Source organism: Cololabis saira, chromosome 24, assembly GCF_033807715.1.
Source record: "Cololabis saira isolate AMF1-May2022 chromosome 24, fColSai1.1, whole genome shotgun sequence".
NCBI lineage: Eukaryota > Metazoa > Chordata > Actinopteri > Beloniformes > Belonidae > Cololabis > Cololabis saira.
In genome coordinates, this window is record NC_084610.1 from 24,580,307 (window position 1) to 24,594,654 (window position 14,348).

At 42.4% G+C, this 14,348-nt stretch overlaps 2 protein-coding genes across 2 annotated transcripts in view; one reads left to right on the forward strand and one right to left on the reverse strand.

Annotated features, from left to right (window-relative positions):
- Positions 1–4,719, reverse strand: part of LOC133425123 (uncharacterized) — a 36,483-nt gene extending 31,764 nt beyond the window's left edge. Inside the window, exon 1 of the mRNA XM_061715804.1 lies at positions 4,695–4,719. Within this exon, the coding sequence (XP_061571788.1) occupies positions 4,695–4,719 (25 nt within the window). The remainder of the gene's footprint in view (positions 1–4,694) is intronic.
- Positions 4,720–4,727: 8 nt separating this feature from the next.
- The window catches only part of abi3bpb (ABI family, member 3 (NESH) binding protein b), a 74,014-nt gene continuing 64,393 nt past the window's right edge, over positions 4,728–14,348 (forward strand). The window contains exons 1-2 of the mRNA XM_061715805.1: positions 4,728–4,838; positions 12,863–13,042. Coding sequence (XP_061571789.1) covers positions 4,754–4,838; positions 12,863–13,042 — 265 coding nt within the window. The 5' untranslated portion in view covers positions 4,728–4,753. The remainder of the gene's footprint in view (positions 4,839–12,862; positions 13,043–14,348) is intronic.

Below are 14,348 nucleotides of genomic sequence, written 5' to 3' on the forward strand. Positions count from 1 at the left end.
AGAAGTTACGTCTACAGGAAGTTACGTCTAATGGAAGTTACGTCTACTGGAAGTTACGTCTAACGGAAGTTACGTCTGCAGGAAGTTACGTCTACCGGAAGTTACGTCTACCAGAAGTTACGTCTGCAGGAAGTTACGTCTAACGGAAGTTACGTCTACAGGAAGTTACGTCTAACGGAAGTTACGTCTGCAGGAAGTTACGTCTACCAGAAGTTACGTCTGCAGGAAGTTACGTCTAACGGAAGTTACGTCTGCAGGAAGTTACGTCTAACGGAAGTTACGTCTGCAGGAAGTTACGTCTACTAGAAGTTACGTCTACAGGAAGTTACGTCTAATGGAAGTTACGTCTACTGGAAGTTACGTCTACAGGAAGTTACGTCTACCGGAAGTTACGTCTACCGGAAGAAAAACAAACTTACTCGATTAGCAACAACATGGAGGACCACATCACTAGCATCCTTTTTGGATTAGTTTTGATTTTATTTCCAGGTTATTTCATGGTCATTCAAGCTATTTATTAAATAAATGGTCTCTGTTCTTGACCAGCGTTTACTGCTGCTGCATCTTGAAACTTTGTTAAAACCAGCCCAGCGGAATATAAGATCATGGAGACAGACGGGTGAGGGAACGAGCAGAAAGAAAGACCGGGATTTATTTAAAGGTATTGTGACATCATTTTTAACATGCTTTTAACACTATTAAAAGTCTTGGCCAACATCCCTCAAATGTGTCTAAAAGAGTGTAACAAGAAAAACTTCACTCTAGTAATCTTTTCCTGGCTTTTTATTACAGTGTTTTTTTGCGCCGTGAAAAATGCTTCCTTTCCCCCTTTCCTGTCAATCATTGCTCCGCTCCTCCTCCAAACCTCCTCCTCCTCCAGCCATACGCTCACAGCGGCGTCGGAGCGACAGGCGAAGCATGCACGGAAAAGCAGGAGGGCGAACCACAGCAAACAATCATAAAAATAAAGGCATGCAAGCAGCAGTGTCCCCTTATCTTAAGTGCAGTCAGTGGCCGCGGGTCTTCTTAGCAGTTTTCCTCCGGTGATCAGAACAGAAGAGGCTCTAAACAGCTCCTTGTTAAGCCTCATTTATGGTTCCGCGTTAAATCGACGCAGAGCCTACGCCGTAGGGTTCAGCGTATTGGGCGCGTCGCCGCGTAACCCTACGCCGTAGGCTCTGCGTCGGTGTAACGCGGAACCATAAATCAGCCTTTATGGTGCGCTGGAGAGGAGAGGAGGCAGGGAGCTGGGTGGAGGGGGCGGTGATTTAGCGGGTTTATACGTAATGATCCACCACCAAACCACATGCGCCGTTTTTGCATAGTTATGCGGAAAATCCCAGAAAGCACACAATACACTGAATGTTAAAAGTTTGTTGTTTTTTGGGTGTAATTGATGTCAAGACACCCAACAAAACACAAAAAATCAAGAAAAATGTGTTTTTCATGTCACAATACCTTTAAAGAGGAATGAGTGTAAACATGATCTGGAATTATTCTATTCTGAATAAACCAGCCACTTACTTCAGAAATAGGTTTAATTCGGAATGGCCATTTTCATTCTGAATTAAAGAGGAATTAAACTTCCCTTGTAAACGCTGCCACTGTGTCAATGTCAATGCTGAACAAGGAACTTTTACATTTTGGGGATAAATGTGCAAAATGAAGTCCTGCATGTTCTGTACTTTTCATCTCTGTGGTAAAGGTAAAAAAACGATTAAAAAACAGGCTTTGAAGCAGCTTTTCATGTGGATGACATCACAGGGGGCGTGTCCAGTTTCTAACCTCAGAAACGGTGTGTGATGTTTGAGTAGCGACGTTAGAGCGTTAGAGCGTTAGAGCGTTAGAGCGTTAGAGCTGCAGGTGAAACCAGAACCAGCTTTTCCAGGTGGGTCAACAACCTGACCCTAAAAACACCCACAAAACCTGCAGAAATCCCCCAAAACCTGCAGAAAATCCCCCAGAATCCTGCAGAGAATCCTGCAGAAAATCCTGCGTTAAATCCCCCAGAATCCTCCAGGCCCTGCCTGAACCTCCGGGAGGTTTTTATAAGTATTTTTTGCTCCAGTGACCGAGGTTTTCCAGTCATCTTTTCCAGTATTTCCAGTATGTCATGCTGCAGCAGAAAGGACAGATTCTTGTGTTTGGCATCGACGTGTCGTCTGAGAGAACAGAGTGTCCTGCTAGCGCTGCCTGACGTTAACGGCCGCAAAAACAACTGCAGAGGAAAAAGCAGCAGGAGGGGGTACAGTAGGAACCAGAACAGCCATGTAAAAAAAATTAAAGAAAAAAAGAGAAAAAAAAACAAAACAAAAAAACAAAAACATTTAATTAATTAAAAAAAGAAAAGAAACGAAAAGAAAAAAAAATAATAATTTAAAAAATAAAGATAAATAAATAAATAAATAAAATGAAATTTAAAAAAATAAAAAACAGAAATAAATTAATAAATTAAAAGAAAAGTTTAAGAAAAGAAAAGAAAAAAAAGAAAAAAACAAACAAACAAACAAATATTAATAAAAAAAAAAAATGTAAACACTCATTTCACTTTAAATTAATTCCGGTCTTTCTGCTCTGCTCGTTCCCTCGTCTGTCTCCATGACGCTTATATTCCGCGCTCGTCTGTGAGCGAGAACAGAGTCCTGCCTGGCGCTAACAGGCTAACGGCCTCCAAACCTCCACAACAACTCTAGAGGAGAAAGCAGCAGCAGGGGGTTTATTTATATATATTATTACCGTATTTTCGCGACCATTCGGCGCACCGTGTGGAAAGGCGCACCCTCATTTTTGTGTGTCATTTTTAGATTTAAAACATACATATGGCGCACCGACCCAAAAGGCGCAGTCTACAGAGCAGAGCTGCACACACGCGTGCCGCAAAACACGCCGGCCGGAAAACACACACACCCGCTGCAGAACGCACACACATGCAGAACGCACACACAAGCACACAAGCGCTTATTTAAAAAATAGAGCAGGAGCAAAACCTCTGGTTCTGCATTAAAGAGCTCCACTAATTCAGCTGCGCCAGTCCGAATTTCCTCGGTGTCAGACACTTTCTGCACAACAGTAAATAAACTTTTCATACCCCGTTGTGCGGATCCTCCACCGCGCAGAGCCCGTCTCTCCCCAGCGGGGTGGAGCAGCGCGCGTCACAGCGGCTTTAACCGGGAATGTGACCTGTTCGGACCGGCTGGGACCGAAGCCATCCACCTGTATGGGAGCAGGGGCTCCCGGGGAAAGACCAGCGGCATTTCGGCCGGATCTGCCCCGGGGATGGTGCGCCCTGGCCCGGCAAACCCGCGGCGGGAGCCTGGCGGCTCCTGAGCGCATCCTCTGCATCTTGGTTACCGGAGATCAAACCGACAGATTTGCCTGAAAATCTCGCAGGGTGAAGTTGATCCGACCTGGGACAGACCCCTGAAATCTCTGCTCGCAAAGCGGCCGGGAACCAGGTCATCGGACCCCGCTTGGTCATCACCGCGCTGCTCCAGCCGCTGCTTTAACCGGGGAACGTGGACGGTTCCGACCGGCCGGGACCGGAGGAGCCCGCCTGCACTGTTGTAGGGGCTCCCGGGGAAAGAGCACCGGAATTTCAGTCGGATCTGCCCCGGGGATGCGGCGATCGGACCCGCAACCCCACAGCAGGTGCTTCCTCGGTTCCGACATGCAAAACACACGCGCGCTGCAGAACACACTCACACAAGTGTGCTTATTTAAATAGAGCGGAAGCAAAACTTAGTTTGATTGTATTTTATTTCACTTTACACATCAAGCAAATCCTTAAACGTTTTCATCATCTGTTTCGCATTAATCAGCTCAGTGGAGTCTCATTCACGTCGCAACTCACGGGGGCTTCACCCGCCCCCTTCTCTTTTTACAGTTCTCATGGTGGCCGGCCTCACATTACCGTAATTCAGGTAATAGACACGGCGCACCGTTTCTTAAGGCGCCCGGCACATTAAAAAAAAAAAAAAAAAAAAAAAAGTTGCGCCTTATGGTCGCGAAAATACGGTATATTATTATTACAGTATGAACCAGAACAGCCATGTTTGAATGTTTGAGATGCAGAAGAAGAGAGGGAGGAGAGAGGGGGCGTGGCTAGGCTCCGCCCACCGGCCAATAGAATAAAAATCCCAATAAAATAATTCATAACTCATTCAAAAACATTTTAACAAAAGATTTTAAAAAAAAAAATCATAAATTAAAACAAATAAATAAGTAAATAATAAAAAATTAATAAATTAAAAATGTCTTTAAAAAATAAAAAATGTCTTTAAAAAATAAATAAAACATAACAAAAATTAAAAAAATGAATAAATACATTAAAAAAGATAAATACAGTTAAAAAATAAAATAAGAAAAAATCAAAAATTTATTTTTAAATATTAAAAATAAATAAAATAAATATTTAAAAAAATGTCATTTAAAAAAGCAGGGCGCGGAAGGAGAGGGGGGTTACAGTATGAACCAAAACATGTTTGAATGTTGGAGGTCCAGGAGGAGAGATGGGGCGTCTCCAGGCCCCGCCCACCTGCAGAAGCCCCGCCCACCTGCAGAAGCCCCGCCCACCTGCATACTCTTTAGATGCAGATGTTCCAGTTGTTTCTGCAGAGAGAAGGAACCGACGGCTGCTCAAGTCCTGAGATCCAGAGAGAGAGGATTAGTGAAGTTGTTCAGCTCCGGATCCTTACTCTTCATCTTCATCCTCTTCTTCATTATCCTCCTCTTCCTCTGGAACCTGAACCTGGTCATGGGCGCCGGCGTGGTCCTGCTGAAGGTTCTGCTGCTGGGAGGAACGGTTCTGCTGGGAAGCAGCTCCGCACAGAGGATCAGAGGCAAGTGGAACCAGAAACTCTACAGGTTCAGAAAAACTCTGCAAGTTCACAAAAACTCTGCAAATTGAGGAGAAACTCTGCAAGTTCACAAAAACTCTGCAAATTGAGGAGAAACTCTGCAAGTTCAGAAAAACTCTGCATGTTCAGGAAAACTCTGCAAGTTCAGAGAAACCCTGCATGTTCAGAAAAACTCTGCATGTTCAGAGAAACTCTGCATGTTCAGAAAACTCTGCAAGTTCAGAGAAAATCTCTACATGTTCAGAGAAACTCTGCATGTTCAGAAAAACTCTGCAAGTTCAGAAAAACTCTGCATGTTCAGAAAAACTCTGCATGTTCAGAAAAACTCTGCATGTTCAGAAAAACTCTGCATGTTCAGAAAAACTCTACAAGTTGGAGAAATGCAGTAAAGAAGGATCAGAGGAAAGACAGGATGCATGAAAACTAAACCTGCATGAACACATGAGGGAAATTAAACCCTGCATGAACACATGAGGGAAATTAAACCCTGCATGAACACATGCAGCATGAACACATGAGGGAACTAAACCTGCATGAGGGAACATCTGTATGTGCAGCTGGTGGTGAACGGATGATTAAGCAGGACCTGCTGGGTTTGATCATGTGTTTGATCGTGTGTTTGATCAGGAATAACGTCTGGACTCAGATCTGAGACTCAGCTCTCAGCCGTCGTTATTAAAGTGGAGCAAGTGAAGGATAAACGCGTTTAAAACGAGGAACAAAAGCTGCAAAATGATTGTTTTAATATGGAAATGAATAGTTCGTGGAAAAGGAAAATGATGGTGAAAAACACAAAAACGGCAGCAAATAAACAAGATAAAGTCAGAAATAAAGTCAAAAATACATTTGGAGATAAAGTTAGAGATTAAGTCGTATATAGAGTCGGATGTAAACGAGTGGACAGAGTTTCCCAACCTGCTCCTCCAACACGGTCCCACAGGTTTCAGATGTTTCCCTTCATGAGTTTAGAACACTAACATTTACTGACCCTGTTTTCTCTGGTCCACTGTTTCCTGCTCCTCCAACACAGTTCCACATGTTCTAGATGTTTCCTGCACCAACACACCTGGTTCTCATTAATGTTCCTAATTATCCTGTCATCAATGTCTGCACAGCTGTGCTGATGACACTGGTATCAGGGTTAGTGAAGCAGGAAACATCTAGAACCTGCAGGACCGTGTTGGAGGAAACTCTGGACTAGAGGAAACACTAAAGAAACAGATTCAGTAAGTGTTCTAAACTCATGAAGAGAAACATCTCAAACCTGCAGGACCGTGTTGGAGGAAACTCTGGACTAGAGGAAACACTAAAGAAACAGATTCAGTAAGTGTTTTAAACTCATGAAGGGAAACATCTAAACCTGCAGGACAGGGTTGCAGGACCAGGTTGGGAAACACTGGACTAGAGCGGTTCCCAACCTTTGTTCCTTGTTCCTACTTGTGTCTCAGACCAGCCGGCTCCCCGACCCGTACGTACTAGCACCAAAATAGTCTTTAATTGGAAAAATGAACATTAATTATGTGTTTTTGATACATTTCTCTTTGTTTTACTCTGTATACACATGACTCTGTTTTTCTCCAATGTCACCAACGTATAAAATACGCACAAAAGGACATAAAAATATTTCTGAAAAATGTCTCTTTTAATATGAGACCAACATTTTTTTTAACATTTTTCCTTTAACAACCTGTCTGAGTAGATTAAATGTTGAGTAATGATATAATAATAATAAGGAATGAAATCATTTCCTGTGTTTGTCACCAGTGAATAAAAAACACAAAAATATTCAAGACATTCATAAATTATTACTAACAATGTTTTATGAACGACTCATTCACAAATATAATATTTACAACTGCTTAATGCCGGACCCCGGGTTGGGAAACTCTGGACTAGAGGAACCAGAGTTATTAAATGTGAGGGTTCTAAACCCCAGGAGACGGTAAACCCTTGAGCAGCACGTGAGTCAACATTAGCGTGACCGCTAGCACGTGGCTACAGATGGAGGAATCTGGTTCTGATCCTGGTTCTGATGCAAGCCCGTTCCCTCTGGACCCTCTTGGAGATCCAGGGTCCAGTTCTCTGGTCCAGTTCCTGGTTCTGGTCTGTGTTAGCGGGCCTGAGGCGGTGCAGCTGTCGTCTCCAGCTGTTTCTGTGTTTCTGTAGTTCCTGGTTCTGCTGAGTCACCAGCTCTGGCTAATATTTAGAGTGTTTGAGTTTGTGTGGGGGTTTTTCTGTAGGTTCATGCTAGCAGGTTTAGCTGCAGGTTCGTGCTAGCAGGTTTAGCTGCAGGTTCATGCTAGCAGGTTTAGCTGCAGGTTCATGCTAGCAGCTTTAGCTGCAGGTTCATGCTAGCAGGTTTAGCTGCAGGTTCATGCTAGCAGGTTTAGCTGCAGGTTCATGCTAGCTGTTTTTTCTGCAGGTTCATGCTAGCAGGTTTAGCTGCAGGTTCATGCTAGCTGGTTTTTCTGCAGGTTCATGCTAGCAGGTTTTTCTGCAGGTTCATGCTAGCAGGTTTAGCTGCAGGTTCATGCTAGCAGGTTTTTCTGCAGGTTCATGCTAGCAGGTTTAGCTGCAGGTTCATGCTAGCAGGTTTTTCTGCAGGTTCATGCTAGCAGGTTTAGCTGCAGGTTCATGATAGCTGGTTTTTCTGCAGGTTCATGCTAGCAGGTTTAGCTGCAGGTTCATGCTAGCAGGTTTTTCTGCAGGTTCATGCTAGCAGGTTTAGCTGCAGGTTCATGCTAGCAGGGGCTAATTAGGGCAAAGTGCAATCTGCATCAGCACTTTACAACTTTAGCACTTTAACTTTACGGTCACTTAATCACTGGTTTATCAACGGTAACATGTTTTATTGCTTAATGATATTTATCCAGCTCAGTTGTGTTTTTTAATGTTGTGTTTTGTTGGTATTAATGTCAGATCTCGTCTCCTTCGTCTGCTGGTTCTGATTCTGTCTGACATTAATTTGCCGCGGAGACGAATGGTGGAAATTACCGTAGCCTCTGGCTACAACCGTAAATATTTACACTGTTTATTAATATGTACGGTCCCTGTTCAACAAATACAGTCAAAGAAGAATTCCTGACCTCAGTGTGTGAAATACCCGTCCATATTCGGGGGGGGGGGGGGGGGGTTTAACAGTGTGGCCCTTTACAATAAACCAATACAATCTAGGACAAATACACGCACACTTTTAACCATTTTAGATGCACGTTGTTTTACTAACAGGAGGCAAAATTGTGCATTACGATGCAGAATGTTATTTACAAATTAAATCTGATAATTAAAATAAATAAAAGACATTAATTAGCACCACACTGGTGCACTTAATGAATAAATGCCAGGTATAAGACTTTGGCGCACGACCAGTGCATTGCAGAAACGAATAAACAAAAAAAATAGGCTAATGTATTTTTTTAGATCAATAAAAAAAATACAATGAAAATGAATTGTGCATTCAAATAACACTAATAACAACAAATGCCACTATGGGAGACGTGCAATCAGTGCACTTAAACAGATCCTCAGCCTGCACAATGATGACTGATTATTTAACCTTATGTAACCATCCAGGAAATTATGTTTTAACAGCTGCAGCTGTGTTAAAACATGTGAACACATTCACAAACTCCACTCATAACAGGTCATCACGCAAAATAAAAACCAAAACATGATGGCTCTCAACAGGTGGGTTCAAGCAGCTTACACATTCACAAATCACACTCATAACAGGCCATAACGCAAAATAATAATAACAATGATAAAAAAAAAACATTATCTCTCAGGTGGGTTCAGGCCATATTAAGCAGGCTGGCCTCTTACCTTAAGTTAAAACAGACCAAATGTGCCTTTTCTCGACTTCTTGTTTTTTTGCTTGTAATGAGAAGATAAATCTTTTTTTTTTAAAGATTTTTTGACTAAAAATGAGACATTTTAACTAGAAATAAGACAAATATTCCTGGTAAGATTTTGGATTTTTGCAGTGTGGATGAGGTTTTTAAAGACGGTATTTTCCTCCAGGAGGTTTTTAAAGACGGTATGAAGGCTAGGAGAGGATTAGCTCACCAGAAAATCTGCCAACAGCAACAGAGAGATGGAGTTCTGCTGAAATTCTGCTGAATTTCTGCAGGTTAAACTGGTGACAAAAACCCCCTGAATCAGATCCTGGAATGAACTGGTTCCAGTCAGAAACTGCTCTGATTGGACCAGGACAGACACTGTTTTTGTCATCATCTTTTCTTCCACTCGGGGATCCAAGTAGTTCTGAAGAAGTTGAATCAGAAGTTGAATCCGGGACAAGTGGACGGGTTTGGAGACGGTTCCTGGTCCAGCAGCTTCTCTCACACCTCAGTATTCTCATGATGAGAAGCAGACGCTGGAACTCAACTCTGCACCACTTCAGTTCACTTCTGTTCAGTTCTGGAAGGTTCCTGGGTCTGATTCAGTTCTGCAGGACTTCTGTTCAGTTCTGTTCAGTCTGGGTCTGGTTCAGTTCTGGAATGTCCAAAAAGAACCCGTGATAAGTGAAATCGGCAAAGTAGCAACCTTTATTTTTGCTACAGTTATTAAACAAGGCTTCAGATTGTGGAGATCAGCCCCCCCGAGACCCGAGTTACTGGATTTGAACGGGAGAAAATTAGGGCTGGGCGATTTTGGACACAAATAAAATCCCGATTATTTTTTTTTTTTTTTTTTTTTTTTTCTCTGAAAACCCGATTTTCGATTTAGATTTTTTTGGTAAAACTACAAAAGACAATGGAATAAATTGTTTCAAATATTTTATCTTTATTTTTAAAGAAAAATAGCAAACAAATTTCCCTATTGGGAAAGAAGTTCAATTGAAAGATCCTGTAAATCCTCCTTGAGTTTAGTAAAGTGACAACATTTACAATTTTCTTAACCAAACAAAGACTAGACGAGCTCCGTCTGTAATGCAGCTGCAAAAAAGGAACATCCATTTTCAAATTTTCCTTTTTTTAACATTGTCTTGATTAATAAATCCGATTTAGATTTAAAATCGATTAATCGCACAGCCCTAGAGAAAATGAAAAATACAATAACTCCAGTAGGACAGATTGTGACTTGCAGGTATTTCCTGCTGCAGCATCCCGACTCTGTAGCGTCTTTATCTCCTAAAGTTCATGTGCAGGAGGGTTTTAGAGAGAAGAACGTGGTTATGGGTCGTTGTTGTCTCTTTTCTCTTATGAACCGACACCAGGGATTTTATCTGAGGCCACGTTTCCACGTAGCAAAAACGCTGGCGTTTTCATGCACACGAAAACGAATATTTGTCTTATTTCTAGTTAAAATGTCTCATTTTTAGTCAAATTATCTCATTACACTTAAAACAATGATCATTACCAGAAAAATAACTTGTTATTTAACAATTTTCACCTGTTTCAAGTACATTTTCATTTGAAAAAAGTAGAAAAATCTGCCAGTGGAACAAGATTTATCTTCTTATTACAAGCAAAACAATCTTGTTCCACTGGCAGATTTTTCTACTTATTTTAAGTGAAAATTTACTTGAAACAGGTGAAAATTGTTGTTTTTTCCAGTGATGAGTCTTGTTTTAAGTGTAATGAGATTTTCTTTTACTAAAAATGAGACATTTTAACTAGAAATAAGACAAATATTCTTGTTAAGATTTTGGGTTTTTGCAGTGCAGCTGCAGAAACAGGTCAGAGGTCAGAGGTCAAACTAATCTGCTGGATCAGCAGCGTCGGTGCTCCGGTGTCAGTGACGTCGTCCCAGAACGATTAGCGGTTAGCAGAGGAACCTGCACAGATCCAGTTAAAACCTCTATAAAACTGAACCTTGTAAACCTCCCGGTGCATTGTGGGAGAAACTCCAACCTCCTCCCTCTCCTGCAGCTCCTGCAGCTCCTGCAGCTCCAAGGACGACGAGCATCCGGAGCTGATTCAGCTAATTAGCTCGTAGCGGTAACTCTGGAGAGCTAATTAGCTCGTAGCAGTAACTCTGGAGCAGCATGAAGACGTCTGAAGGCGGTTCTGACGAGTCCGGGCGTCGGATCTGAGTTACAAACAAGTCGACCTTGTTAACGACGGGAAAAACAGCTGCTAGTGGAAAAACATGACGTCTGGAGGTTCCTGTCAGACCTGCTGCCGCTCAGATGAGACCTGGACGCCAGGTCTCCATGGCAACGCTGGCAACGCCAGGTCTCCACGGCAACGCTGGCGTCTCCACATGAGTTGAACGCTGAAACCCAGGTCTGATCTAGGCCTGTGTTGAAAACATCGATTCTCCGATTTTTAAATCGATTCTCATATTAATTCCTAAAAAATCGATTCATATGTCTAAAGATCGATTTATAAAAAATAAAAAAAAAAATATATATATTTTTTTTTTGTCATCATTACAACTTTTGGTATTTTTTTGTTTTTGCCCAAAAAAGGAATGTTTTGTTGGACATAAGAATAACTGGTGCCCTGTTTTTGCCTTTAATCATGTTTAAAGGTATGAAAACATTAAAGTTTTCAGTTATAATTGCATAAATTGTATATATTTCTTTGCTTTATATTCTGTCTTGGGGTTACATTTGCATAAATGTTAAAAACCAAATTCTCATAAATGGGGAAAAAATAAAAGCGATTTTTCTTTCGTCCTCTGCTTCCTCCCTGGATCTGTTTGATAATTCTGACCCACGATGTTTCTGAAAGCAGTTACAGTTTTATATATATTTATATATATATATATATATATATATATATATATATATATATATATATATATATATATATATACACACACACAGCTCTATCAGCATTCTGGGAGCTGATTGGTCCTTACAGCATCATTAGCTGCAATACTTGCTGTTGAATATCAATATTATACTAGTATTAATATGTTGCAGAACTACAGTCATAGAATTCATGCAACAGCTGAAAAAACTGTTTTATTAACACTAACCCAAACCAATATCGGATCGAATCGAATCTTGATAATTGATTCTGAATCTTAAGAATCGGAATCGAATCGATTCTTGATAATTGAATCGATCCACAGCCCTACTCTGAACCCTGCAGACACGGAGGTCAGAACGACGGGGTCGTTAGCATGTTTGTTAGCATGTTCCTCCATGAAAACACGTAGAACTTGTTTTCCTTTTTCTGTATTCAGTCATCGTGATGAGTCACAGCTGAGTCGTTGACATGTGTCGGTGTTATAGGGTTAGGTAGGTCTCTATTGTCTCATCAACAATTGAGATTGTTAGTAAGTTAGATGCAAATCCATCATTGTCATCACACAAGCTTTTTCTCCTTTCACCTGCATCAATTATGATTGAGGTTTTAGCAACGAGAGCAGCTGTGAGTGGTGGGACCGCAGGCCAGAACGCAGCTCCCGAGGCTCCGGCCTGCAAACATGCACAAAAGAGAAAAAAGGGGGGCCGGCACAAGAAACTACAGGAACGATGGACAAAAACGATAGCTATGAGATATTTATAATAAATAAAAATGGAAATGGAGAAGAGAGGAAGGGAAGAGGAGAGGAGAAGAAGGGTGAGAGGCACCGCCCAGCGGATCATGTCGGTCCCCCCTGCAGCATAAGCCTATAGCAGCATATCTACCACCAAGCTATATTTTTGCGTGCGTTTTTTCGTACGTTTTTCCGTATGTGTGTTTTTTCGTGCGTTTTTTCGTAGGTTTTTTTGTACGTTTTTTCGTACGTTTTTTTTCATACGTTTCTTTCGTACGTTTTTTCGTCAGTTTTTTTTCGTACGTTGTTTTTTCGTACGTTTTTTTTCGTATGTTTTTTTCGTACGTTTTTTCGTACGTTTTTTTCTACATTTAGATACTCTAGGAACTACGAGTAAACCTGCACTCTGAGAACGGAGAGCTCTGCCAGGAACATAAGGCTCTATCAGGTCTTGGAGAGACCAGGAGCTAAGCCGTTTTGGGCTCATCATGTCTTCCTCTCTTCCTCCAGACCGTCACCAGTGGTTTCTCCCTCTCATCCTCTCTTTCTTCTTCCTCTCCTTTCTTTAGTCCGTCGTCAGAACATGAGGGTCCGCATCAACGCCACGGGCGACACCATCGTGATGAAGTTCCTGCGGCCCAGCCCGGACGTGAAGCTGGAAGGTTACATCCTCGGCTACGGCAGCAGCATGTTCTCCAAGCAGTTCATCACGCTGCCGGAGGACGGGACGCCCTACACGACTGAGCTGGGTAAGGAGAGATAACGTCAGCTACTTCCTACCAGACTGAGCTGGGTAAGGAGAGATAACGTCAGTTACTTCCTACCAGACTGAGCTGGGTAAGGAGCGATAACGTCAGTTACTTCCTACCAGACTGAGCTGGGTAAGGAGAGATAACGTCAGTTACTTCCTACCAGACTGAGCTGGGTAAGGAGAGATAACGTCAGCTACTTCTTACCAGACTGAGCTGGGTAAGGAGAGATAACGTCAGTTACTTCCTACCAGACTGAGCTGGGTAAGGAGCGATAACGTCAGTTACTTCCTACCAGACTGAGCTGGGTAAGGAGAGATAACGTCAGTTACTTCCTACCAGACTGAGCTGGGTAAGGAGAGATAACGTCAGTTACTTCCTACACGACTGAGCTGGGTAAGGAGAGATAACGTCAGTTACTTCCTAACTTCCTACCAGACTGAGCTGGGTAAGGAGAGATAACGTCAGTTACTTCCTACCAGACTGAGCTGGGTAAGGAGAGATGACGTCAGTTACTTCCTACCAGACTGAGCTGGGTAAGGAGAGATAACGTCAGTTACTTCCTACCAGACTGAGCTGGGTAAGGAGAGATAACGTCAGTTACTTCCTACCAGACTGAGCTGGGTAAGGAGAGATAACGTCAGTTACTTCCTACCAGACTGAGCTGGGTAAGGAGAGATAACGTCAGTAACTTCCTACCAGACTGAGCTGGGTAAGGAGAGATAACGTCAGTTACTTCCTACCAGACTGAGCTGGGTAAGGAGAGATAACGTCAGTTACTTCCTACCAGACTGAGCTGGGTAAGGAGAGATAACGTCAGTTACTTCCTACCAGACTGAGCTGGGTAAGGAGAGATAACGTCAGTTACTTCCTACCAGACTGAGCTGGGTAAGGAGAGATAACGTCAGTTACTTCCTAACTTCCTACCAGACTGAGCTGGGTAAGGAGACATAACGTCAGTTACTTCCTACCAGACTGAGCTGGGTAAGGAGAGATAACGTCAGTTACTTCCTACCAGACTGAGCTGGGTAAGGAGAGATAACGTCAGTTACTTCCTAACTTCCTACCAGACTGAGCTGGGTAAGGAGAGATAACGTCAGTTACTTCCTAACTTCCTACCAGACTGAGCTGGGTAAGGAGAGATAACGTCAGTTACTTCCTAACTTCCTACCAGACTGAGCTGGGTAAGGAGAGATAACGTCAGTTACTTCCTACCAGACTGAGCTGGGTAAGGAGAGATAACGTCAGTTACTTCCTAACTTCCTCCCAGACTGAGCTGGGTAAGGAGAGATAACGTCAGTTACTT